Raw genomic sequence first — 25733 nt, 5'->3', positions numbered from 1 at the left:
TCTGTGTACCCTAGAGGAGAATTGTGTGAGCAGAAATGGCTTTTCATTGTTAACTAAATATATTCAATTTAAGAGAACAAGTTGGCATGTAACTGAATTAAATTTATGTAGAACAGAGTTATGTAGGATAAAACCTTTTATTGTGAGTTGAATTGCTTTAGTGTGCAAGTGGAAAAACATCCATGTGAATAGCTGCATTGATAGACTCGTACTTAAGATTTTTCTTGCTCGATGTTGTACATCAGCAAGGTAACAACCATGGAAAGTGTTTATAAAATTCCTAACCAGTATCATGTCATGGCAAGTCCTGGGTTTGGAGTCACACCTGACGGACAATCCTGGCTCTGCCATTGCTTGAGTGAGCTTCTCTGAGCCCCCATTTTCTCAACCCTAACCAGGGTAGTTGTGAGGATTCAATGAGGTGTGCGTGTAAAGTGCTGTCTCTCCTGGAGTTTGGTCGGTCCCCAGTGTTGGGTAGCTGTTACCATTGTTATTTTACAAGCAAGCCACTGGGGTTGCCAGAGTACACAGCCGTTTGGGTGGAATATAGTCTTTGTTGAGTAGCTACTACGTGCTGGGCACTGGAGATGAGCACAGTAAAGACCCTGCCCTTAGGGAGCTGACAGTCTGGCAAGGACAGTGAAGGGAAAAAACCGGTAAATGATACAGGCGTGGAAGGTATGCTGCACACAAGTTCAGAGGAGGGCACATCAGTTACTTCACTCAGAGGTACTGGGGAAGGCTTTACACAGGAGGTAGCCTCAGCCTTGGTTCTCATTTCTTTTAAGGGCCTTTTATATACAGGAGGTTGCATTTGTGAACAGGTACATTTTAAACTCTTTTTAAGATTACCATCCATTATTTTTCATCAAGAGTTAGGAAATAGATAGAGATGATTGAAGGTGACTGGGGAGCAACGTTGAGTTGAATTTGAACCATTTACGTTTATTTGGGGGTTTGGACAAATCCACTAACGTCTTTAATTATTTGCAAATGACATTCTCCTCAACTCTGATGACCAGGGAAGGCTGACAGTGAGTGAATGCTGCTTTGTTTCATTTCAGTTAAAGACTGTGGAGGAATCGCTGAACATTCTGTGCCCCACTGGGCCTATAAAAAGTCTTTATCCCTTGACATTTATCCAGGTGAAACAGGTAGGCTTTCAAAGGTAATGCTTCACCTTTTTCTACTTGCAAAAATGTGCTTTCTGCCCTGCCTTGCAGTGCCTGTTTTGAGCAAAGGTCCTAAACGGTAAGCAGATAAATCAGACCCCAAGCAAACTAACCGTGGATTTCCAGACTCTCTTTAGCTGCAAGTACTGTACATTTAGATTGATCTTTTATTTTTCTCCCACTTCTTATTCTTACTCAAATAGGTAGTAAGTAGCTCAATCTGCTTCAGGGTAATTCTGCGCAAGCTATAAATTGAATATATCTGATCTAATTAATCTTTATTACTAGGTACCTTTGGAAAACCACGATTTTAATACTCAAAAGAGACAATATAATTATTTGTCTTCAGTTAGCTCAAAGGTATAGAGACTGTGTTCTTAATAGATCAAGTTCTTAGAGATCCTTTTTCCTGATTTTGAAGAGAATAGAGCACATCGTGTGTGCGTGTGTGTGTGTGTGTGTGTGTGTGTGTGTATGTGTGTGTGAGATCTCCAGGTACTGCCCCATCTTTTTTAAAAGCTTTTCCAACTTTTTATTTTGGAGAATTTCAAATGTATAAAAGTGGCAAGAATAGCACAACAAACACCTGTACAGCTTCCACGTAGATTCACCAAGTGTTAACAGGTTGCTTCGCTTGCTTTATCTTTCTATGTATATATGTAGTCACCGGCTGGTTTTTGTTTTTGTTTTGTTTTGTTCTGTTTTAACCATTTGAGTTAGTTGTCAACATTATAACACTTCGCCCCCAGATACTACAACATATATCTTTGAAAAAGAAGGACATTTTCCTACATGACCACAATATACTGATCACACTTAAGAAATTTAACACTGATGCAATCCAATTATCTAACAAACATTCCGTAGTCAAGTATCCCTGGTCATTTCAATAATGTGCTTTATAGCTTCTCTCTTTTTTCAATCCAGTATCCAATCCATGATCACTCATTACACTCAGTTATATTGTCTCTCTCGTCTTTTTTCATCTGAAACTATTCCTGAGTCTGTTTTTCTCTCTCTTATGACATGGGACATTTCTTAAGAATTCAGGCCAGTTGTTTTATAGACCACCCCTCACTGATTAGATTCAGTAAAACATTTTTGGCATAAACACGACAAAGGTGATGTGTCTTTCTTGGGACATCATATCAGGATGCCCATGAGGTCAGTTTGTCCCTTTGTTGCCACGTTAAGTTTGATCAATCAGTTAGCATTTCAGCCCCATGTTTTGAAATGGAAAGTTATCTGGGTCTTCCTTTCTGACTTTCTGTAGAGGTTGCCTTCTGGAAGGTGTCTGAAAAATAAGGTGATATAATAATAACATATCTTAGTTTAGTATATTTTGCCTCCAGTTACTATTTTTACATTTGTAAAATTTTACAAGTTTTATGAGAACATTTTACAAGTTATTTTCACACTTGTAAAATTTTACAAGAATGTTTGTTACAACAACTCTGGTTTGTGATAAGCAAAATGAATAGTTAGGTTCCCCACCCTCTACTTTTTCCTTAACATTGGGTGGAGTTCCTTCCCTCGTTCTAGCACACACTGGCTGTATGTCCATGTCTTCCTCTGTAAAATAGAACCTGCCTTCTCCACCTTGCAGGGCCATCGAGCACATCAGACAAGACGAGGACACTAGAGCAGCTGGAACCTGGGAAGTGAATTCCAGGTTAATGTACAGACACTGGCAGTCATTGTTCTTTCTCAGACCCCTTTTGCTTTCTGGTCTTTGGCCAAGGCAGTGCTCTTGGCTTGGGTGGGGCTCCCTGGGCCCTGGCTGATTTGGGTCTGGGGCAAGCCGATGAAATGTTTGTTTCCAGTGAAACCCATGAAGAGCACAAGTGCAAGGTGTGGGGTGCAGCCCTGGTACCTCTGCAGCCGGCCCGCTCCGCCCCACCTTTGTAGGGCCCACCAGAGCTTCCGCTCCCCTTCAGGAAGCCCTTCACAAAGGTTTCCTCAGCCTCTCTGAGTTAGGACTTACCACTTTGGTTAGTTTCAAATGAGAAAGATGCAGATTTGGGGGTCTGCTAAAGAGGCATCCTGTGCGTTTGGGTGGTGGCACCAGTGGCATTTCTTGAGTTCAGCCCTTTTCTACAACACAGGAACGCAGGTTAACATTTTTTTTCAGCACCTCCAGGTCACCTTTTCACTTACCTGAAGTGCACTTCTTTGCTTTCCAAGAACTGTAATGCGTAGATGTGAGGACTTTGTTCTCTCTCCCATGAGGGATTTCGACTTGGATTCTCTTCTCTGACTCAGGATTTGACCCAGCTCACCCCTATGAGGGTCCACAGCAGGGAAGTCTGCAGCTGCTGCTGAGGCTGATGGTTTGGGGCCGTCCTCTCAGACCAGGGATACTGGCATCTAAACGTTTTCTGCCTTAGCAGCAGGTTCCACCCCCATCTCTCACTATCTTTGTTTCCCCCACTCTCCCACTTTCAACAGTTTCTGATTGACTCTTGTTTTGTATATTAGAGCAGATTTAGCCCAAGAACCTGGACAAAATTTTACTGAACATTCTTGGCTTTATTGTTATTTCTGTGTGTGTGTGTGTGTGTGTGTGTGTGTGTGTGTTTTGTTTTCTTTGTTTATTTGTTTGATTGGTTGGTTGGTTGGTTTGGTGCAGCTTGGTTTTCTTTGAGTTCACATAAGTAACATTTTGATACGTGTGATAGGATCCCCCTTAGTGATTCCTTAGTGATTCCATAAGGAAGCATTTCATTCCTTATGGTTTTAAAATCCTCACTTTCACACAGATCAAGGGTGACCAAGTTCTCTTAAAAGGAACAGCAAACGTGATGATTTCTTTTCTTGCATCCTTTTAACCAGTATTTTGGATTTGTGCTGTACCGAACAACACTTCCTCAAGACTGCAGCAACCCAACCCCACTGTCTTCATCCCTCAGTGGAGTCCACGACCGGGCCTATGTCTCTGTGGATGGGGTAAGAATTGTCTTGGCCCCAACAGGGGGAAGTGTGGTCTGCACTGGGTAACATGGCACCGAGGCCTTTGCCCACCTTTTCAACCTCAGGTTCCGTCTCGCCTCTTGACGTCCCTTAGCTCTGCCCCTCACTTGCTGACATGGCCTCCCCCATGCTCCATCTGCTCTCACCCATCTTAACCTGGAGGGCTGGACTCAAGGCCCCACCTTCTCAGAAACTGTCCTGGTCTCCCCAGTCCAAGGGCATCCTCTCTGACTGACCACAACATGTCACCCCTGTCTTCTTTGCCTCTGGAGGACAGGGTCCATTTTCTATATGCCCAAGTGGTGATTCATTTAACTTTGTGCCTTCATCCTGAGTGAGAAATTATGTTCTGAAGGATTGTTTATGACAATGTTAGCTAAAATGCACAAAGAACTTTGTTAAAGATACATGTGAGGATTTCCATTCCTCTCACTGAAACACTCATGTGAAAGAACACATGAAGAGATTTTTCCTAACCAAAAAAAGTGTAAAATTAAACTATTTCCATTCTATTGTCATCAGTGGCTTTACTGTCAGTCAGAGCAAGTTTCCAAGGTCTTATGTGTATACTGATGGCAATTGTTTCTTAAATTCCAACTTAGGAGTTGTGTTAGTGAATTATGGTCAGTAATATTAATTTTTTTAAAAACCCAATCTTTTAAATTCGGACTATGTTGCTGCTAAAATGCCTGCTGTTTTTCCCTCTTTCTATTATATAATTTTCGTGGTTAATGCATCATATCAGGTATTTTGAGGTGAGAATACTCCACCTAACACTCTGATTTTTATCTCGTTTATCTGATTTTGTCTCATCTTGCCATGTTGTTTAGGAGCTATTTTTTTTTTGTTCTATGATTGCCTTTTTGTGCTGTGAGAACACAAAGAGTTTCCTGTAATAGGAATCCTTCACTGGAGTAGTCTGCCTCCATTCCCTTTCTATTAAAAATAGATATGAAGCAAAACATTCCAGAGTAGAGGAAAAGTCTAGACTTTTCCTTGCTCAGAGCTGTGTCTGGTGACTTTCCTGTTTGGAAAGCAGTGATTGGCAGAACTTGGCCACCTGGCCAGTAACTTGGACTAAGAGGCCATCAAAGCATTTCCTCTGAAATGCTTTTTCCTCTGAAATAAATACTGAATTAACTGAGTGAACTGCCTCTCTGCTGATCTACTCACCTGAGTTAATTATCATTTGGTGTTGAACCCACAGGTCCCCCAGGGAATTCTTGACCGAAGCAGTGCGATCACTCTGAACATAACAGGGAAAGCAGGAGCCACTCTGGACCTTCTGGTGGAGAACATGGGGCGCGTGAACTATGGTGATTATATCAATGATTATAAGGTAGGACCAGCCTTACCAATAGGAGTAAGGTTCAAAGGGTGGTGGGGCTGTGCCTAAGCCATCCAAGAAACTTTTTCTAAATCTATTTAAAAATTCTCATGTATACTTTCTTTCCCTCCAGCCCTGTCAACATAGAAGCAATTCTTAAAAGCACACACACTTTGTTAAATTTGATGAGACAACCTACCCTGATTTGTTTTGCAAACTAGAAGTTGAGTTATTTTTAAGACCTGTTTTCCTCAGCAGGTAATGAGAAAGTTGAGCTTTGCGGACAGCACCCTTCCCTTGTGTTTGAATTCAGTCATCCTAGAGAAGGAAACAGAAGGAGGAAACTACTTCACTGTGCTTTTCCTCTGCTTATAAAACCCATTGAGCTCTCGAAAGGCACTCCTTTGCCAATAAAGCCAGCTTAGCATTTGGTCGGCTCTGTTTTCTGTACCAAGCCTCGGTGCACTGCCTCTCACCTCTGTTGGTTACTCTGTGCCTAGGTGTCTTATCCAAATATGTTTTTCTCACACATATTTTCAGAGCGTTACTCACCAAGCACGTGCTAAGATCATACTCTGCGAGCTGCTCTGTGAGGTGTTTTGGGGGATACAAAGATGTTGAGATAGCTCCATGGGTAGCTCACCATCTGCTAGAGAAGAGAAAGCTTGCATCGAGGGAATGATGGCACCAGCCAGTCGTACAGAACGGGTGTCTGTGGCTATTTCGTGACCCTCTTGGTGGCAGCTCAGAGGCTGTTCTGAATAATGTGGTGAAATCTCATGCCATCCCACTCCATCCTGCCTGGAACGTGAATCAGCGCCCGTTTATTCAGTGTATCCACACCGTATACACTACTGCCTGTCAAGCACTTAGTAGTCGTCTCAGTTATCAGATCCACTGTTGCAGTATTGCAGTACTTGTGTTCAGGTAACCCTCATTTTACTTCATAATGGCCCCAAGCATAAAAGTATTGTTGCTGGCAATTCAGATATGCCAAAGAGAAGCCATAAAGGGCTTCCTTTAAGTGAAAAGTATGTACATATAGGAAAAAACAGAATACATAAAGGATTTGGTACACTCTGTGATTTGAGGCATCCACCGGGGGTCTTGGAACATACACCCTGTAGATAAGGGGAGACTACTGCATCAAAGTAGTCTCACGTTAGCTTAGTCCTTACAACAGGTGAGTGTACTCAGATGTGATCATTCCTGTGAGCGCTGCTGAGCAGCTCAAGGTCAAGACTTGGCTCTGGGATATATGTCAGGGCCAGAGTCTGCCCCCTCCTTCCATCTGCAATGGGCTGAATATTCCTTGCATTCCTTAGGTTCCATCTTTTCTTCCATTCTATCAATGGCGCTGAACCAAACACTAAAGACTGGGAATTTGGGGTCAAAAGCTCTAGTGGCTCAACCCCTTTTCAGGAGAGGCAGGACCTTTTGTGGGGCCCTCCTGGCCTCCAAAGGAAAAAGAGAGCTGTGGTTTGGGAAATGTACCTCTCCCCAAGGAGAAGTGATTTCTCCTCAAGCCAGATCTGTGTGACTTTGATATACAACACAGTTTGAGTCTTGTTTACCGTTGGTGTTTCATATCCCAATTTGTTTTTCCCTGGAATTCAGAACTGGAACACAGAGACACTTAAGCCCTTTCCTTCCCACCCCAGCTCATTGCCCTGTTTCTCCTTTGCAGGGTCTGATTTCTAACCTGACCCTCAACTCCAGTGTCCTGACGGACTGGATGATCTTCCCGCTGGACACTGAGAATGCAGTGCGCCACCTGGGGGGCTGGCATGGCAATAACAGCAGGTGCCACGGTAAAGCCTGTGACTACGGCTCATCTAACTACACACTCCCAGCCTTTTACGTGGGGAACTTCTCCATTCCCAGTGAGATCCCAGACTTGCCACAGGACACCTTTATCACGTTTCCTGGATGGACCAAGGTACACATGTTCATGGAAAGTGTTTGAATTCAAGCCTCAAATATCTGGTTTTTAGTGTCTGAGAACGAATCAAAAAGAGCTGCTAATGAAATGCTGTGTGGCAGTTTGGGGGAGTGAAGGGTTTTCTGTGTTAGTTTACCCATTCCTCAGGAGTGGGACCATGGCAGATCTTCAGAGATTCAATGGCTATCTTGGAGGTGGCACCATCTGCTGCTCCATTTTCATTGACTGACAACTTCCTTTAATGAATGACAGTTTTTCCGCTTCCTCTATGAAAAATTGTAGCCCGTTTTGATACTGATTATAAGGGGCATTCCTTTTTATCCTGAAGAAAATCTGGTCCAGGCAAAGGGGGAAATCCCAAGGAAAGCCTGTTTTTCTTTCATCCATGTCTAACTTCATATTCCCATAACACCCCACCATCATGCAGCCCTGTGCCTTTGGGACATCTACCTTTGTCTACATGATCCTTAACTCTTTCTTAGCCATTTTATTGGCCTGGTCACTCCCCTTTATTCTTTGAAGACCTTAGCCTGTCTTCCTTCACTGCCATTTTCTGTATCAAGTCCTATTTTCATCCTTGAGGACCATACCATCATTCAGTTACTCAGTCAACAAAATTTTTTCAGTGGCTATTATATTCCCAAACTTTGTGCCAGGCACTAAGGATATAATAATGAATAAAACCAGATGTGCCTTCATGAGCTTACAGCCAAGTTGAGGAGAAAAACCAAATTAGGTAATTACCAAAATTAAGTGATGAAACTACAGCTTCAATAGATGCTAAGAAAAAATATTGGGAGTCAATAATAATTGAGGCCTTTGACCTTGTCAGGGAGGTCAGGAAAGCTTCCCCTGAGGAAGTGATATTTGAGAGATAAGAATTAACATGGCAAAAAAGGGAGAGGAACATGTTCTAGGCAGAAGAGATACCGTGTGCCAAGGCTATGTGGTTAGAGGGGAAAATGGCGAGTGTGAGGAACTGATAAAGGACCCAAATGTATGAGACACAGAGAAAAGGGCATGTGGTTCAGAGAAGAGGCTAGAAAGGGGATAGAGACCAGATTGGAATAGGCCAATTAAATCACATTAGTTTTGTCTTTATGTTGAAAGCCACTGAAGCCAGAGAGTGACATGACAAGATTGTGATGTGACAAACCTCTCTGACCCCAGGCTGCAGAATGGTTTGGGTGAGGGAATGTGTGATTTCAGGGGGAACTATCTAGGAAGCTGGATTATTGTTTCCTTGAGGGACTGGGATGGTGCTGGCCAAAATGGAGATGACATCAACTATTTGAGAGATATTTGAAGTTAAATCAATAAGATGTAATGATGGATTGGATATGGGGGTTTAAAGAGAAGGACGTATCCCAGATGACTCTTAGGTTCCAGACTTCAGCTGGGCAGATGGTACCACTTACTGAAAGAAGAAGTTTCAGAAGAACATTTGGGCTGGGAGAGCAAGATCATGAGTATAGATTTTGACAAACTGAGTTTGAGAAGTCTTTGAGAATAGCTCTGAGAAGATACTAGAGGAGGGCTGTTAGTTCTATGGGTAGGAAATTCAAAGGAGGGACCTGGGCTGGAAATAGACAGATAAGATCATTTGTGTATGTATGGTCATTGAAGACATGGGACGGATGAAGTCCTCTAAAAAGAGAGGATGCAAAAGGGAAAAAGAGGACCTAAGGCTAATCTTTGAGAGACACAAACATGACAGAGAGTGAGGAGGAGACGCCAAAGAAGTAGGAGGAAAGCCAGCATTTATGCCGCCAAGAGGACAATTGAAATGAAGACAGAAGCACTTCTACTCGATTTAGCAGCAAGGAGGTCACCGGAACCCTCAATAATTGTCATGCCAGTGCAGTGAAGCATTTGCAAGGTAGATGGTAGGGTGTAGGGTAAGGAAATGAACACATGAACATAAATATGGATACTTGAATACAAATATTCTTTTTCAAAAGTTTGACTCTAAAAAAGAAGAGGAAAAAAGTATGTTAATAGCTAGAAGAACAGAGGGCAAAAGATACACATGGAGTGTGGTTAATAAATGCTTTTTTATACTTTTTGCTTTTTAAATGTTTATGGAAATACAGTTTCATTATCATTCTGTTTGAATATTTTCTAATTTCACAGGGAGGTCTCTTCTTTGACCCATACATTATTTAGAAATGTGTTGTTTAATTTTCATACATTTGTGGGGTTTTTTTTAGCATATCTTATTTTTAATTGATTTCTAATTTAATTCCTCTATAAAAGTTCTACAAGAAGGAGAAAAATATTTATGACCTTGGGTTAGGCAAAGACTTCTTAGATTTGACACCTATAGCATGATTGTTAAAGGAAAAATTTAATAACTTAGACTGCATTAGAATTAAAAGTGTTTTCCCTTCAAAAGAAATCATTAAGAAAATGAAAATCCAAGCCACAAACTGGGAGAAAATATTTTCAAATCATATATCTAACAAAGGACTTGTATCTAGAATATGTAAAGAATATATAAAGAACTCAATAACAGGAAGACAAACAACCCAATCAAAACATGGGCAAAGGACTTGAAAAGACATTTTACCAGCGAAAATATACAAATGGCTGATAAGTACAGGAAAAGATGGTTACCAGTCAACATCATCAATCATTACAAAAGAGCAAATCAAAACCACAATGAAATACTACTTCACACCCATGAGAATGGCTATAATAATAAAAGATGGACAATAACAAATGTTGGCAAGGATGTGAAGAAACAGGAACCTTCCTACATTCCTTGTGGGAATGTAAAATGATACAAACACTTTGGAACACAGTTTAAAACTTTCTTCAAGTGTTAAACATAGAATTACCATTGGATTTAGCAATATTACTCCTAGGTATATACTCAAGAAAAATGAAAACATGTCCACCCAAAGACTTATATGTGAATATTCATAGCAGCATCATTCATAATAATCCAAAACTGGTTATAATTCTAATGTCCATCAACATATGAATGGATAAATAAAATGTGGTATATCTATACAATGGAATAGTATTCCATAATAAAAAGGAACACACTACTGATACATGCTACACCATGGAAAAATCTGAAAAACATGCTAAGTAAAAGAAGCCAGACATGAAAGATCACATATTGTATGATTTCATTTATATGAAGTATACATTAAAAGCAAATCTATAGAGAAAAAGGAGATTAATCGTTGCTAGGGCTGATGGTATAAATGGAGAGTGACTGCAAATGGGTATGGGGTTTCTTTGGGGGGTGATAGAAATGTCCCAGAATTAAATTGTGGCAATGGTTCTTAAATTAATTACAATGTTCTTAAATTAATGAGACTTGTTTTATGACCTAGCATATGGTATATCTTGGTGAGCATATACCTCTGGAATTTTAAGCTCTAATATCCTCTCTCTGGCCATGTTTCTATTCCCCCAAATTTTCATGCCTCCCAAGCCTGCTGTTGGATCTTACTGATAACCTGAAACTCTCCACCATTAAGGCCGCAGTTCCTCCCTGTCCAGCCCAGACACCACCACTGTCCTCTTTTTTTTTTCTATTCTTGATTTATTTTCTCTTCCTCTTTTTTTTTTTTAAATTTTATTGGGGAATATTATTGGGGAACAGTGTGTTTCTCCAGGGCCCATCGGCTCCAAGTTATTGTCCTTCAATCTAGTTGTGGAGGGCGCAGCTCAGCTTTAAGACCAGTCGCCGTTTTCAATCTTTAGTTGCAGGGGGCACAGCCCACCATCCCATGCGGGAATTGAACCAACAGCCTTGTTGTTAAGATCTCGCGCTCTAACCAACTGAGCGATCCGGCTGCTCCATCACTATCCTTTTTTAAGAGCCATCCATTCACTGGCCCCCTTACCCTTCAGCTCTGTCTACTTATTCATCCTCCATCTTTAGTCCATCTACCATTGGCCTTTGCTGATTCACCAGTAATTGGGCACTGCTGGGGGATCTTTCCAGCCCATTCATCAGAGCCACGACCCCCTCCGTGTCTCCAACCTCTGGAGGGCCCTAACTTGCCCAGCAGTGCTTGGTTTGTCTCTCCCCCCTTCCCCAAATGGCCTCTCTAACCTCCAGCACTCTCCTTAAGCCACCTTACTCTTCCTCCCACCTCCTGCTGAGGACTCACCCTCCTTGACCCTATCAGGTGTAACTCCTTTGTTCCCTCGGTTTCCTGTCAGACTTATCTCTCTGCCTCCACCCTTACTTCCTGCCCAGGGGCCTCTAGGAGGAAGTGTAAGTTCTGAATCCCCTGCCCACCTTCTTCCTCCAGCCCAAGATCCTGTTCTCATACTTTCTCCTCCGGCATGTGTCAGCCTTTCTGTCTTCTTTGACTTCTTTGCTTTTCTGTCTTCTTTGCCTTCTTTGCTTTTGTCTTCTTTTCTTTCTGTCTTCTGGGTTGCAGCAAAGGAGTGATATCTAGGGTCTCTAGGACCTAAAAACAAAGTAAAGCCCTCCTTGGATGTTCCCACTTTAGCTCACAGGCTTGATCTTGTTCCCTTCCTCCCTCTTTTGCTCCCCTCCTTTCTTTTCCCCTTTTCCCTCTGGGTGTTCTGCTGTGTCACATATGTCTTTTGTTCATGCTTTTTCATTCCCTCACTCTGCGCATCTAGCCACCACATATTCATCTGTCAAGACTGGTATTAACTTCTCTATGAAACCTTCCTAGACCCTTAATCCACAGAAGGACTGGCCCCATCCTCCTTTCACCCCTCTGTGCCCACCTGGACTCAGCACCATGGTGCTTTATCACACTTATATTGGCACCTAGTTTCACCCACTGGGTCATAAAGTTCACGAGGGGCATTTTAAAAATGTGCCCAGCTTATTCACCATCCTGCCCTTCTCCTGGGCCTTGGTGCTCTCGTTCGCTTTCAGGCAAACAGGTGCACAGATACCTATGTGGCTGAGCCTCTGAGAAGAAATGGGAAAAGTGTAGGCCCTCAGCTAGTGATGAGGGGCTTTGCTGGGTGCTGTGGATACAGTGCCAAGGCAGCTGAGAAGATTCAAACAAATCATTGCTCACTAAGTGTTGTCAGCTTAGTGCCTTAGGAGAAAGAACTTTCTGGAGATGCAAAGCAGAAAGAGAACATATCTGTTACAGGAATTATGAGAAGGACTGAGTAGCTTAGATAGAGCTTGAAACAGACCCAAAGGATGGAAGGTTCTTCATCAGAATCAGAGGGAATTTTGTTAGGGAAGGAATTTCATGTGGGAGAAGAGCAGAAGCCAAGTGCAGAAATAGGAAAGCATGGGACATTTTGGAAGTTAGAGGGGTTCACCTTGGCTAGGTCATAAATGTGTCACACCCAAGAGTTACAGACCTAAGCGTCCTGCTCAACACTGGAAAGACACTATCTCCATAATCATCAAGAGTGGCAAATGTGGTAGGATGTTGTATCATTTTCTTTAGTTTGCAGATGAGCAGGTAGAGGCTCAGAGAGCTAAGGGTCTAGTATGAGGTACAGAAGCAGGTGATGGAAGAGTTCCCTGAGCCCCAAGCCTATGTGACTTGACGGCTCACAAGAAAAGGCAGGCAGCATTGTACCGGGCTTCAAAGGCCCCTGAGGAGCTTGTGCTAATTAATCTAGGGGGGGCTCTTGACTTATTCCATCAGTCTGATAAATGTTCTGCGCTTTCATGCTTGAAAAGGACATATACACACAATATGTGTGAATGTGTCAGAGGGTTCAGAACCCCAAACATCCACCTAATCCATATGTCCACTCAAAAACTGGTACGCAAACGTTCACACCAGCATTATCCAAAATTGCCAAAAGGTGGAAAAATCCAAATGTCCACCAACTGGTAACCCAATAGACAAAATGTGGCATATCCATATGATGGAATATCTTTCGGCAATGAAAGTAAATGAAGTAACTAATGCATGTTGCAACATGGATGAACCTTGAAAATATGTTAAATGAAAGAAGCCAGTCACAAACCATATATATGGTAGGACTCCATTTACACAAAATGTCCAGAATCAGCAAATCTATAGACACAGGAAGATTAATGATTGCCGAGAGCAGGGAAAGGGGAATGTTGGGTGGAGGGCAGGGCATAGGGAATAACTGCTAAAGGGTGCAGGGTTTCTTTTTGGAATGATGAAAATATTGTGGTGTCAGTTGCATAGCTCTGTACTATACAAAAACCACTGAATTGGGTGGCCGGTTAGCTCAGCTGGTTAGAGCATGGTGCTAATAACACCAGGGTTGCCAGTTCAATCCCTGCATGGGCCACTGTGAGCTGCGCCCTCCTTAAAATAAATAAATTAATTAATAATAATAATAATACCCACTAAATTATACACTTTAAATGAGTGAATTGTATCCGAACACACACATAAACACAGGCCCATCCACAGGATTTGTGGACCTGGGTTACGTAGGTCTGAAAATGAGAGGACTACATACATCATACATAAAACAGAACATCTGTGTTTCCTGTTATTTTCTGCTGAGCAGTGGCCCCTGTTGCTGAGGACTAACCCTTGCCCGCTCCTGAGGTTGTGAATGATCAGCACACACAGAACAGAGAGATCCCACGCCCAACAGAGCACCGAGTTCTGACTTTTGGAAGAATGAGCCCTTTGGAAGATGTGGGGGTGGGGAAAGGGTGGATGAAGGACCATTTCTAAGACTGCCTCTGGGCGCATTAACCCTCCCTTGTCTGGGCGGCCCTGCCAATGTTCCTGTCCCTCTCTTGGCTTATGCTATTCACTTGCTGTAAAGAAACTACCTTGATTTCCTGACTGAAATCACTGGTAAGAGTGATTCATGAGATAAAAAATCACTTTTGATTACTTCGGCTTTACTTGCGTTGAATGTGGCTTTTCTGGTTAAATGCTCGAACGTCAACTGGGATTCTAGTGGGAAGAAGTCAAGTATGTTTTGCTGTATCCAAGAGTCACAGGCCAGCTTGTGTCTGCACAGAAGTCTTATGTGACCACAAACTCTCTAAGGTAGGCAGTGCTTTGTGGCATAAGTACCATTCCTAAAATGCCCTGTTCTGCCAATGCAGTGACATTTGTGCGATTTATCTCTCCTTCAGATGTATGTGGATAAGTCTCATATTAATATCCTCTGTAGGTTTGGGTGTATAACAGAGCATGGTAGTGAGAGGGGTAAGATAATGTCCCATTTTTCCTCAACCAGAATTATGCTTCAAAAAGCTAAGAATCAAAATAGAATACTGACTAAAATCAGTTTTAGTTTTTAAAGGCAAACATTACCTCTTTCAAGATGTAAAAATATCACAAAATAAGAATTTATAACAAAGGGCTGACAAAAACATCCCTTTTGTCACCAGTCTTATCCTCAGGCCAGGTGATTAGAGGGTTGGAACTTCGATTCCATCCCCCAACCTCTGGGGTAGGGGGTGGGAAGGCTTGAGATGGAGCTCCAGAAAAAACTAGAACAAGGAGATTTGGAGAGCATCTGGGTTGGTGCAAACATCCAGGTGCTGGGAGGTACACCTAGAAAGGGCTGGAAGCTCTGCATCCCACCCCCATACTTTGCCCTATGTATCTCTTCCATTTGGCTGTTCCTGAGTTGTATCCTTTATAATAAACCCATGAATGCAAGTAAAATGTTTTTCTGAGTTCTGTAAGCCATTTTAGCAAGTTATTGAACCGAAGGAGGGGGCCTTAGGAACCCCCAATTTATAGCTTGTTGTTCAGAAGCACAGGTGTCTTGAGAACTATGACCAGTGTCTGAATGGGGGCAGCCTTGTGGGACTGGGACCTTTAACCTGTGGGATCTGACACCAGCTCTAGGTAGACGATGTCAGAATTGAGTTGTTGGACACCCAGATGGTGTCCAAAGAATTGGAAGATTGATCAGTATCAAATAAAATATCCCAGAAAGAGTGAGGAGCGAGTAGTAGAAAATGCATTGGAGCGGTGGTTTTGTGGCCTCATGTGTGAAGGAATCTGGACATTATCTTGAGAACTTTGTAGAACTAGGGCAGGTATTAAGCATCAAAATGCTATGAATGAATGTGGCAACAGTGTATAAAATGTACCAGAGGGGAAGTACTTGATGACTGGCTGTTGAGCATGTAAACATGAGAGATAAGGGCACTGCTTGTAGGAAAACATAATAATAAAATACTATTTTCAGATAATCATGATAATTAGGAAGAATATAAATGTGATAATGTGATATAAAGTAAGGTGTGGGGGTAAAGATGTTGGATTTTATATGGCATATTAGCTATCGATTGCTGTGTAACATTTCACCCTAAAATTCTGTGGGTTGAAACAGTAATAAACATATATTATCCTCACAATTTCTGTCGGTCAGGAATTTTAGATTGGTCTGGCTGGGAGGTTCTGGATCAGGGTCTCTCAAGCGCTTATAGTCAAGATGTCAGCCACGGCTGCACCATCTGAAGGCTTGGCTGGGGCTGGACCATCCACTTCGAGGTGGCGCACGCATATAGCTGGCAGTTTGGTGCTGGCTGTTGGCAGGAGGCCTTAGTTCTTCCCCACACAGGCTGCTTGAGTCCTTGTGACATGGTGACTGGCTTTCCCCAGAGTGAGCGATCCAGGAAAGAAAGCCAGGCAGAAACTATCCTTTTTTATAATCAAGGCTTGGAAATCACATAACATCATTTTTGTCACATTCTGTTGGTAAAAAGAGAGCCATTAATTCTGGTTCCTGTTGTAGGGATGGGAATTAGGTTCTGCCTTTTGAAGGGAGAAGTGTCAGAGAATTTCTGGACATATTTTAACACCAACACCTACAGAGCGGTCAAGGGATGATGACGGGAGGAGACGACCAATAAGTGAGACCTGAAGGATGAGACTGAGTCATCCATGTGAAGAGCCAGAGGAAGAATATTCCAGAACTCGGGAACAGTGAGTGCAAAGGCCAAAGCAAGAAAGATCCCATGAGCAAGGGGGAGAGTGTGGGAGATGAGGAGCGAGAGGTGGAGCAGGTGTGGGAATAAAGAATTTGGCTTCTCTTTGCTCCTGTGGAGCGTGTTAAACAGATAGTGAAAGAACTGATGATTTACATTCAGAAGATCTCTTCTCAGTGGGGGTTGGATTACAGAGAGGTGAGGCTGGAAGCAGGGGTTCCTGATGAGACCCTATTATAGTAATCCTGTAAGAAATTGTGATCTATGTAACTTTGCTAACAATTGTCACCCCAGTAAACTTTAATTATAAAAAGGAAAGAAAGAAAGAAATTGTGGACTTGGGTGCCGGTAGATTAAAAGATGTGCAAGACCTGTATACAAAAGAAAAGGCAAGATTTGCTGAAGGATTATGAGTGGTGGTGGAGAGAAAGAGGAGTCAAGGAAGACTCCAGAGCTTGGGGCCAAACAGCTAGAGGGATGGAGCTGTCAGCTTCTGAGGTGTCAGCTTCTGTAGGAGAGCAGGCGGAGGATCAGAAGCTCTGTTTTGGGCATGTTCAGTCTCAAGTACTTACTAATTATTCAAGAGGAGCTATCCATTCGTGGCCATAAAATCTGGAAACATAAGCAAGCAAGCAAGCAAGAAATAGATAGATGATAGATAGATAGATAGATAGATAGATAGATAGATAGATAGATAGACAGACAGATAAATAAATCTGCATTCAATACAATGAAATAATGTCATCTACGTTTCCAGCTCTTATGGCCTGGCAGTCTTTTTAAGTCTGTACAAATTGGGAAGTAGATTACAGTGTAAGTTAAAGGTATGTATTCAGTGCTTATTAAGAGAATGCAGAGGTAAAGTACCTGTCCCAGGTTTGGAGCTGTTAGAAAAAGGCCCCAACTGGTAGAACTAACTCCAGAATAGAGGATGAAGGGTAGAAATTACTCTTCTGCTCCCACACTCCTCTGCAGCTGTTCCTGCCAAGGCCACCAGCGCCTAGATGGTGGTATGTTCACTAGACGTTTCTCAGGTCTTACTCGACCTCTTGTCAAGTAACATCTGATATGGGTTACGATTTCCTCCCTTGAAACTCTTCCCCTAACTTCTGTGACCAAACTTCTCCCAGTTTTTCTTCCCCTTCTTTGTTCCTTCTCAGGCTTCTCTTTCAGATTCTAGGTTTCAGACCTCAAGGCTTGATTCTGAGCCCCCTTCTTACACTTTCAGGGGCTGTCATCTTCCAGATGTGCTGGTAACACCCAACTCAGTATTATTGAGGGCCCAGAGCACCACATCCAACCACCAGGGGAGTCCTGCCATTGGGGGTCTTATAGACACCTCCAACCTGATAGGTATACAACAGAACTGCTCCTCCTCATCACCCTGAAACCTGCTTTTCTGCTGGAAAAGTGGTTCAGGAGAAGGATGAAGCTGGGATTTCAGTGTAGCAGTGGGGATGGAGGGAGGGTCCAGCTGAGAGCAGTAATAGGAACAGCCACACCACTGAGTGCTTACTGCATGCCAGCGACTGTGCTGAGTGCTCACGTGTGTCATCTCACTTAGTCATTTACAACAACCCTGAGAGAGGCACAAATACATCTGAGGTAGCCCTGACCGGAGTTGGTGACTGATTAGTGAAAGAGGAACTAACTAGTAGAGGATGACTCTACTATTGTTAAATTGGGTTTATGAAAATCATTTACTTTACTGAAAAGTCGCATGCTAACGCTCCTTGATGTGAATCAGTTAGCTTTTGCTGCATAACAAACCATCCAAAACTTAGTGGTTTGTAACAACAACCATTAATTCAGCTCATCGTTTTGAGTATTGGCAGAATGAGTGATTCTTCTGCTGATATCACTGGGTATGCCAGTCAGTGAGGAGGCTCTGCTCCTAGGTGATAGCTGGCTGTCTGCTGAGGCAACAGGGTCATCCACCAAGCTAGCCCAGACTTGTTCTCGTGGTGCTGGCAAGGTTCAAAAAAAGAATGTAAATGTTTGAGGCTTCTTAAGACCCAAGTCAGAATTCACATATCACTTCTTCCATATTCTTTGGCCAACATAAGTTATTAGACCATCCCGATCAAAGGGGTGGAGAAACAGATTCTGCCTCTTGATGGGGGTTTGGCGTGGCTGCAAAGAATTGTGGCCATTTTTGCAATCTGCCATACAGGTCTCAGCACTATTTGACCCTTCTTTCATTCTGAATTTGATGTGTTTTTTAAACTTTTTTGGCCTGATTTAAGTTATTCTTACCCCCTATAAAATCTACTATTCCCATCTAATTTGTTTTTCTTGTCACAAATCCTATGAACTTGGAAACTAGATAATCAAATTTCTTTCTATGAATATGTATTAATTTAGTAACAAAACTTGTGCAAATTGTGTGTAAACAGGAGTAAATAGGCTCTGAGTGAAGGAGGGTTTCCTACAATTTTTAGTGGATGGACTACATACCAAATGTTATATGGCCACCTGGAGGTAATTTTCACTCACTAGTTCTTAGCTTTGTTCCAGATATGTGAGGCATGATGACTGTTGTTAGATGAGGTATTCCATAAAAAGGGTCAAGCAATGATGGAACTTTTGGGAGCTGAAAAGGAAATGGATTTATATTTGGAGTTTGATAGTGGAGGAAGTGATTCATCTTTTATGCTAATATTTTAGGTTTTCATGACTTCAATTCTATTTGCATTTGTCCTAAAATACAGAGAAACCATAAAGTTTTTAAAAATTTTAATACTCTTAGATCAAGGAGGAAGCAAAGGAGTGTGATTTGCATCAGCTGTAGACCCCCTGGGGTCTGAAGGAAGGGGAGAATTCATTTTCTCCTGTGTATTGCAGTGAAATGTATTAACATCTTATCTAAGCAAGCCCCTCACTATTTTACCTTTTGGGAAAAAAAGTATCTTTTTCTATTCTTTCTCCCAAGTTAGCATTACAAATATTCATGAATTGTGTGTGATGAGGAAAAGACTTTTGCCTTTTCAATTTCAAGTTCTCCAAGTGTCTACATGTCTTTCAGATTATGACAAAAATCAGCATTTAACCCAAGTTTGTTGTTTTTGAAGGAACTCTCAGCCAAACTTGAAAATTTTTAAACTATGACTTAAAACAGTATTGGAAATTTTGCTTTACATTGTTATGAGAGGATTGTATTTATTTAAAGAATTTAAAACAAACGGACACACATCTATCTGATTAAAGAAGTTGGTCAAGCATTTCTAGAACCTAATATTTATACTATTATCACCATGGTAATAATGGCAAAGAATGGGGAGTCTGTCAGGGGTCAAGCTATGGTCAAAGGAAGCCAGACTTTGTCATGGAACTTTTTAAGCTGGGACAGCCTCAGGAAACCCCAAAAGCCATTGGTGTTCACTCTACAAATACTTGGCCCAGTGGGGCTCACTGTAGTAAGAGTATGTCTCCTTTTAGATCACATTTACCAGCATGTGCGTGCTCCCCTTTCACCAATAATTTCAGCATAACTTTTTTGTTTTTAAAATTTTATTGGGGAAAGGGAACAGGACTTTATTGGGGAACAGTGTGTACTTCCAGGACTTTTTTCCAAATCAAGTTGTTGTCCTTTCAATCTTGGTTGTGGAGGTGCCATTCAGCTTCAAGTTGTGGTCCTTTCAGTCTCAGTTGTGGAGGGCGCAGCTCAGCTCCAGGTCCAGTTGCAGTTGCTAGTTGCAGGGGGCGCAGCCCACCATCCCTTGCAGAAGTTGAACTGGCAACCTTGTGGGTGAGAGGATGCACTCCAACCAACTGAGCCATTTGGGAGCTCAGCGGCAGCTCTGCTCAAGGAGCCTTGTTCAATCTTAGTTGCAGGGGGCAAAGCCCACCATCCCTTGTGGGACTCGAGGAATTGAACTGGCAACCTTGTGGTTGAGAGCTCAATGGCCCATGTGGGAATCGAACCGGCAGCCTTGCGGAGTTAGGAACATGGAGCTCCAACCGCCTGAGCCACCGGGCCAGCCCCTCAGCATAACTTTTTAAAGAGAAACAAAAAAAATCAGTGTATATATTTTTTAATAGAATTTTTTAAAGTTCGACTCTTTTTAACTGATTTTTTTTTCCAGAATTTTACTAAATCATGTTTTAAAACAATCACAGAGTTGTTCAAGGAGGAGTGCAAATACTTCATTCCCCCCCCCCCCAGTGAATAGTGTTCTCTAAAACTCTTATTAAGCAGAGGAATATGAAGTATTCTTTCAATAGGGCTTCATTTCACCTTGTCAGTGAATCTTTTCTCAGGCAGAATTATCAACCAGTGTTATGTGATGAGTGCCGCTAGGTATATATACAGACTATCACTCTGCTGAGTGCTGAGACTCCTGCCTTGAATAAGATGGACAAAGCCTTTCCCTTCATAGAGCCTATGCTGGAAGTAGCTGCTAAACCAGTAATCAAACAAATGGTACAAAGAGCGAATGATGACAGTAACTAGAAGGAAAAGAAGAGATTAAAAGGGTGGTGAATGACTTGGAAGGGAAGGCTCAGTAGTAAGGAGGGTGACTGTGATTCTTCTCTCTGGGGAGGTGATGATGGAGTTGAGACCTGAGTGATCAGAAGACTGTTTTCCATCTGGGGAAACAGTCATGAGGAATACTTAATGCACAGTGAGAAAGCCTGGTGTCTTAAAGTAATGGGGGGAAAGTCCAGTGAGGATTTGAGTGAGCAAGAGGCAGAGTGGCAGGGACAGGGTGGAGAGGAAGAAGGCGTGGGTCTGTGGGCCATGCTACGGAGGTCAGAATCAGGAACAGATGCAAATCATATGATTTTCATTTGGCTGCTATGTGGAGCCTGGGGTTCTGGAGTTGATAGAGGAAACTGGGAGACTTGTGAGGAGGCTGCAGCCGTCTAAGACTACATTGCTCTAGAAAACTGGCTGTGAGGGTGAGAGAAGTGGAGAGACTGTGACCTGATCATGACCTTACAGGCCTTTCACCATACCTTGGCCATGCTGTGCAGTAGGGGAACCACTAGCCACATGTGGCTATTTACATTTACATTTAAATTAATGAAAAGGGTCAGTTGGATTCCTCATTCGCACTAGCCACATTTCAACTGCTCATTCTCAAATGCACAGAGCTACTCTGTTGGACAGCACAGAACAAACATTCCATCACTGTAGAAAGTTCTGTTTTGAACAGCAGTGCCTCCAATCTATGTGTCTATGACCTGTTCTTTCCACATTCTTCATTCCTCTCCCTTGGAAGGGCAACCAAACCACCATAAACTTCATTTAATTCCTCTCTGTTAAGAGCTGAGAGTGGAGGGACATTTTGTCCTGAAGAAGTTCATAGCTTTGGAGAAATAACCGAGACCAGAGAAGATGTAACCGTGGGTTTGAGGAAAGTTAGAAGGAAGGTGCAAAGTGTAATGCCTACATATTGGAGAGTCATTAGGGTGAGTCGGGAGGCAGAGTCCATATGGCAGCTGAAGGCTCAAAATGAGCGACAGGTGATAATTTGGGGGACAAAGGAATAACTAGAACAGATTGTGCAGTATCCAGAATTTGGAGGTGATTAGGCAAAAAATATCAACTTTGATTAGCAACTAGGAATGACAGTTTGGGGTTATGTCTGTCTGTCACAGTGCAGTCTGGGAAATGGGGCTCCTAGGAGTATTCACTAGTAGGAATTAGAACTTACACAGGTGTGGGAGGAGCTGGGAAAGCGGAAGTTGGAAGCTGGGTCAGAGAAACAAGGGCGGAAACGCTAATCAACCCTCCTACACTGGTCAAGCCATCACCGCAGGGGAATCTCAGGAGCAAGTCCAGCCACCCAACCAGAATTTTGGGGAGCACACAGGGAGGTCTTGGGACTGTTGGTCAACCAGGAAGAATCCAGGAAAACGAGCTGGACATGGAGCAGAGGAGATCCAGGAGGCACTGAACCCGCAGGTGCCCCGGTCCTAGCCATGGTGACTCCAAGAGCAGTGGCTGCTGCTTCCCATCCACCTTCCCAATCTCAAGAAGGTCCTCTTTTGGCCAACTCTGACCCAGAACCCTCTGGGGGAGGGAATGGAGGGAAGCGGTTGCCAGCTTTCCGGGGAGACATGCCTGATTCAGCACAGGGATACTTCTGAAGTGGAGTTTTAGGTGTGAGAAGGAATCAAACCTCCATGGTGTTCACCTCACTGTTTGGTCAAGGGTTGACTTGGCCTTTGTTGGGAACACAGTGTGGAGCTCGTGTCGCGCAGGCCGTCCCTCATGTGCTGCTCACAGAGCCTTCCTTCTCACTAATCTACCTTTGAACCCACCTCTCCCCTTGACCGCAAAAGTGAAGGGCTGCTGCTGTTCGTTAATACTGTGAAAACAAGGCACCGACAGATTTTAAACTGATAAAAATAAAATAAAAAAAAACAACAGGTAAAGCTATCGTTGTATATGCCTTTTAGGATGGATCAAGATAGCTTATCCCGGGGTAAAAACAAGAGTAACACAGTACTGAGTACTGTGAAACTGTCACTCATTTTCTAAATGACTTACTCCAACAGACAGGTGGTTTTGAATCACTAGCCTTTTTTTGTGGGCACATGAATGCCCAGAGCCTTTCATTTGAGCAGCGTGAGGAGTGCTGCCTCTCACTGAGCGTCCCCCTGCCAGGCATTGTGCTGAGCACTGCGTCCTCCTGCCCTTACTGGCCCCCGTTACCGGTATGAGTTCGGACCTGCCCAAGGTTAGACACAGTAAGTGGTGGGACTAAGATTTGAACTCAGCGAGGAAATTCTTAGGGAGTTGACATAAAAGGGACACCTGGAGGCTGCGAAGTACCTAAAGGTGAGCACCTAAGTAGCTCTAAGGTGAGTGACGGCAGCCGTGCTAGGGATCAGGGCTCAGCAGGTGCCAGCCATGGCTGGGCCTCCTCCAGAGTGCCTACTCCCACAATGCTCCTCGACTTACAATGGGGTTATGCCCCAATAAACCGGTCATCAGTTGAAAATATTGTTAAGTCAAAGGTGCATTTAATACACCTAAGCTACCGAACAGCACAGCTTAGCCTAGCCTACCTTAAACATGCTCAGAACACTTACGTTAGCCTACAGTTAGGCTAAATCATCTAACACAAAGCCTATTTTATAATAAAGTGTTGACTACCCCATGTCATTTATTATACGTATTACCTTTGCACTATTCATAAAGTCAAAATATCCTAGGTTGAACCATACTAAATTGAGGATGGTCTGTATCTGGGCCACTGTGGGTAGCAATTTCTTTTACTTGTTCCTCCCTTCCTTTTCCCTTTATCCCTTGCTTTCTCCCTCTCCCATATATTCTTCCCCTCTCTTCCTTTCTCTCTCATGTGTGTGATCGCCCCTCCTTGGCTCTCTTTCTCTCTGCCCTCTGAGCAAATCCTAGCACAGGCAGACAGGCTGTGCAGACACACCCAAACATGGTCCCTGTTCTTTAGGAGGTTCTCCACCACTCTCAGCTTTGTAGTGGAAGCAGCTTCCGCTACTCACAGAAATTGTCTTTGCAGCTGGTAAGCTCACCTCTGCCCCTCAAAGCAAGCATGCTACCCTCACTCTGATGCTAGTGTGAAAACCATTAAAACACACCAATAATATAGACACTCAACTGGGAGGACCCCTGTCCCTCCCTCCACCAACCCCCACATCCTTCTTGAGGGGTTGTTTGGTGATGACTCCTGAGACCTGTGTGTTCTCAGGCTGCAGGCCCTGTGCTCACCTTACACATGAAAACAGCACGGTCAAGACCCGCCTCTAGGCGGGGAGAGCAAAGAAGGACAGTTCACTTCCTTGTGGTGGCGCTTGGCAATTCTCTATGTACGGAAGAGTCAGGGAGCGGCTGGTATGTGGAGATAGGCAGTCCTCCAGGACCCAGGAAGAAATCCGGAAACTTGGTGTAACTGTCACAGTGTCATCCAGTACTGACATGTGTGGCTGGGAAGCCAGTCAGAGGGCGCAAACATGTGTTTTCCTGAAGCAGGAGTGGGTATCTGGGGACACTTCTTGTGAGTTCTCCCACCGAGCCTCTGCCCGACTTGGCTCGGCATCTCAGCAGAAGCTGCAACCCAGACTGGCCTGGCCTGGTTCTCAGGCCTTGACTGTGGTGGGAGAGCCCCTTTATCGCGGCGTTTTCCTGCCCCCGCCACTGCTGGCTGGCCCACGTGAATCAGGGCTCTCCTGTTCCTCGGGATTAGTGCCGTTGGGGTTAATGGTTTCTCTTTTTGTCTCTCTCTCTCTCAAGGGTCAGGTGTGGATTAATGGCTTTAACCTTGGTCGCTATTGGCCAGCACGGGGCCCCCAAATGACGTTATTTGTGCCACAGCATATCCTGGTGACATCGGCCCCAAACACCATCATAGCGCTGGAACTGGAACGTGCACCCTGCAGTGACAATTACCCGAAACTGTGCACTGTGGAGTTCGTGGACAAGCCGGTTATCAGTGCAACTGTGACCTACAGTCATCCCCTTCAAGACGTGTATAATCAACACTCAGGACTGGACCACGTATGACAACTAAAGTCTATGACCCTTTGGAGTTCTACCCTTTCACATACCTCACATACCCTCTGGCAGCAGCACCGTTCACTGGAGCGTTCGGTTAGAAAATAGATTTCGCTTGTGTATTTTCACCTGAGGTTTCCCTGCAGCCTTGCGAGGTCTGAGCCAAGCCAAGGGCTGCCGTGGCTGTGTGATGAGGGTGGTAGCAGAGGAGGGCACAGGTGTCCCTGAAGAGGTGGAACAGAGGCTTTTGAGGTGTCTCTAATTTTTATTTTGGAAAAATCATGTTGCCTTTTTATTAAATAAAATTTGCACTTATGACGTTACTGTTTTTAATGTTGAGCGGGTATTAAATTAGAGGTTCTGATTTAAATCATAACTAGACTTGAGTGGGCTGAATAAGCCACTTCACTAACTTGAGGTTTCCAAGGCCTGGAAAATCGTCTTGGTTTGATCTAGTGGACTGCTCTTTCTTTTCTGATCCTTATTTGAAGTGTGATCCCATTTTGCGTGCTTAGTTGTAACAGCTGCACCTATCCACACTCTCAGTACAGGCCTGCACACGTGTCAGTAGACACGCATACACATGAGTGTGTGTGCTATGTACATACTCGGATAGGCAAGGGCATGGTATTGCATAATATGCAAGTTCTGAGCATATTATATATTCAATTCACTCGTCCCTCACAAGAACTCTGAGGAACGTATAGTCATCTCCCCCCAAATTTACCAGGCCACACGGCAGTAAGTGGTTGACACAGGGTTTGAACCCACGTCATCTGGCTCTAGCGTCCAGGCACACACTGCATACATAATATATCAATCCATGTTTACGTTTTTATAAGAAAGGATTGGAACAACATAAACAAAATGTTAATATGATCAGATCTGAGTGGTGTTTGAGAGATTGCTCAGTTTTTTCTTTTTTTGCTTACCTGTGTTTTAAATCCTTTACAGAGAAACTAAATTTTTTA

At 43.3% G+C, this 25733-nt stretch overlaps 1 protein-coding gene across 2 annotated transcripts in view; it reads left to right on the top strand.

Moving 5' to 3' along the window:
• Positions 1–25080, top strand: part of GLB1 (galactosidase beta 1) — an 82878-nt gene extending 57798 nt beyond the window's left edge. For both annotated transcript variants that reach the window (XM_081072439.1, XM_081072440.1), the window contains exons 12-16: positions 1065–1154; positions 4005–4118; positions 5350–5481; positions 7157–7408; positions 24502–25080. In XM_081072439.1, coding sequence (XP_080928565.1) covers positions 1065–1154; positions 4005–4118; positions 5350–5481; positions 7157–7408; positions 24502–24771 — 858 coding nt within the window. In that variant the 3' untranslated portion in view covers positions 24772–25080. The remainder of the gene's footprint in view (positions 1–1064; positions 1155–4004; positions 4119–5349; positions 5482–7156; positions 7409–24501) is intronic.
• The last annotated feature ends 653 nt before the right edge of the window (positions 25081–25733 follow it).

This window comes from Rhinolophus hipposideros, assembly GCF_964194185.1.
Source record: "Rhinolophus hipposideros genome assembly, chromosome: 14".
NCBI classification, from domain to species: Eukaryota; Metazoa; Chordata; class Mammalia; order Chiroptera; family Rhinolophidae; genus Rhinolophus; species Rhinolophus hipposideros.
The sequence above is the reverse complement of the archived record's forward strand: the minus strand, read 5'-3'. Positions and strand labels throughout refer to the sequence as shown.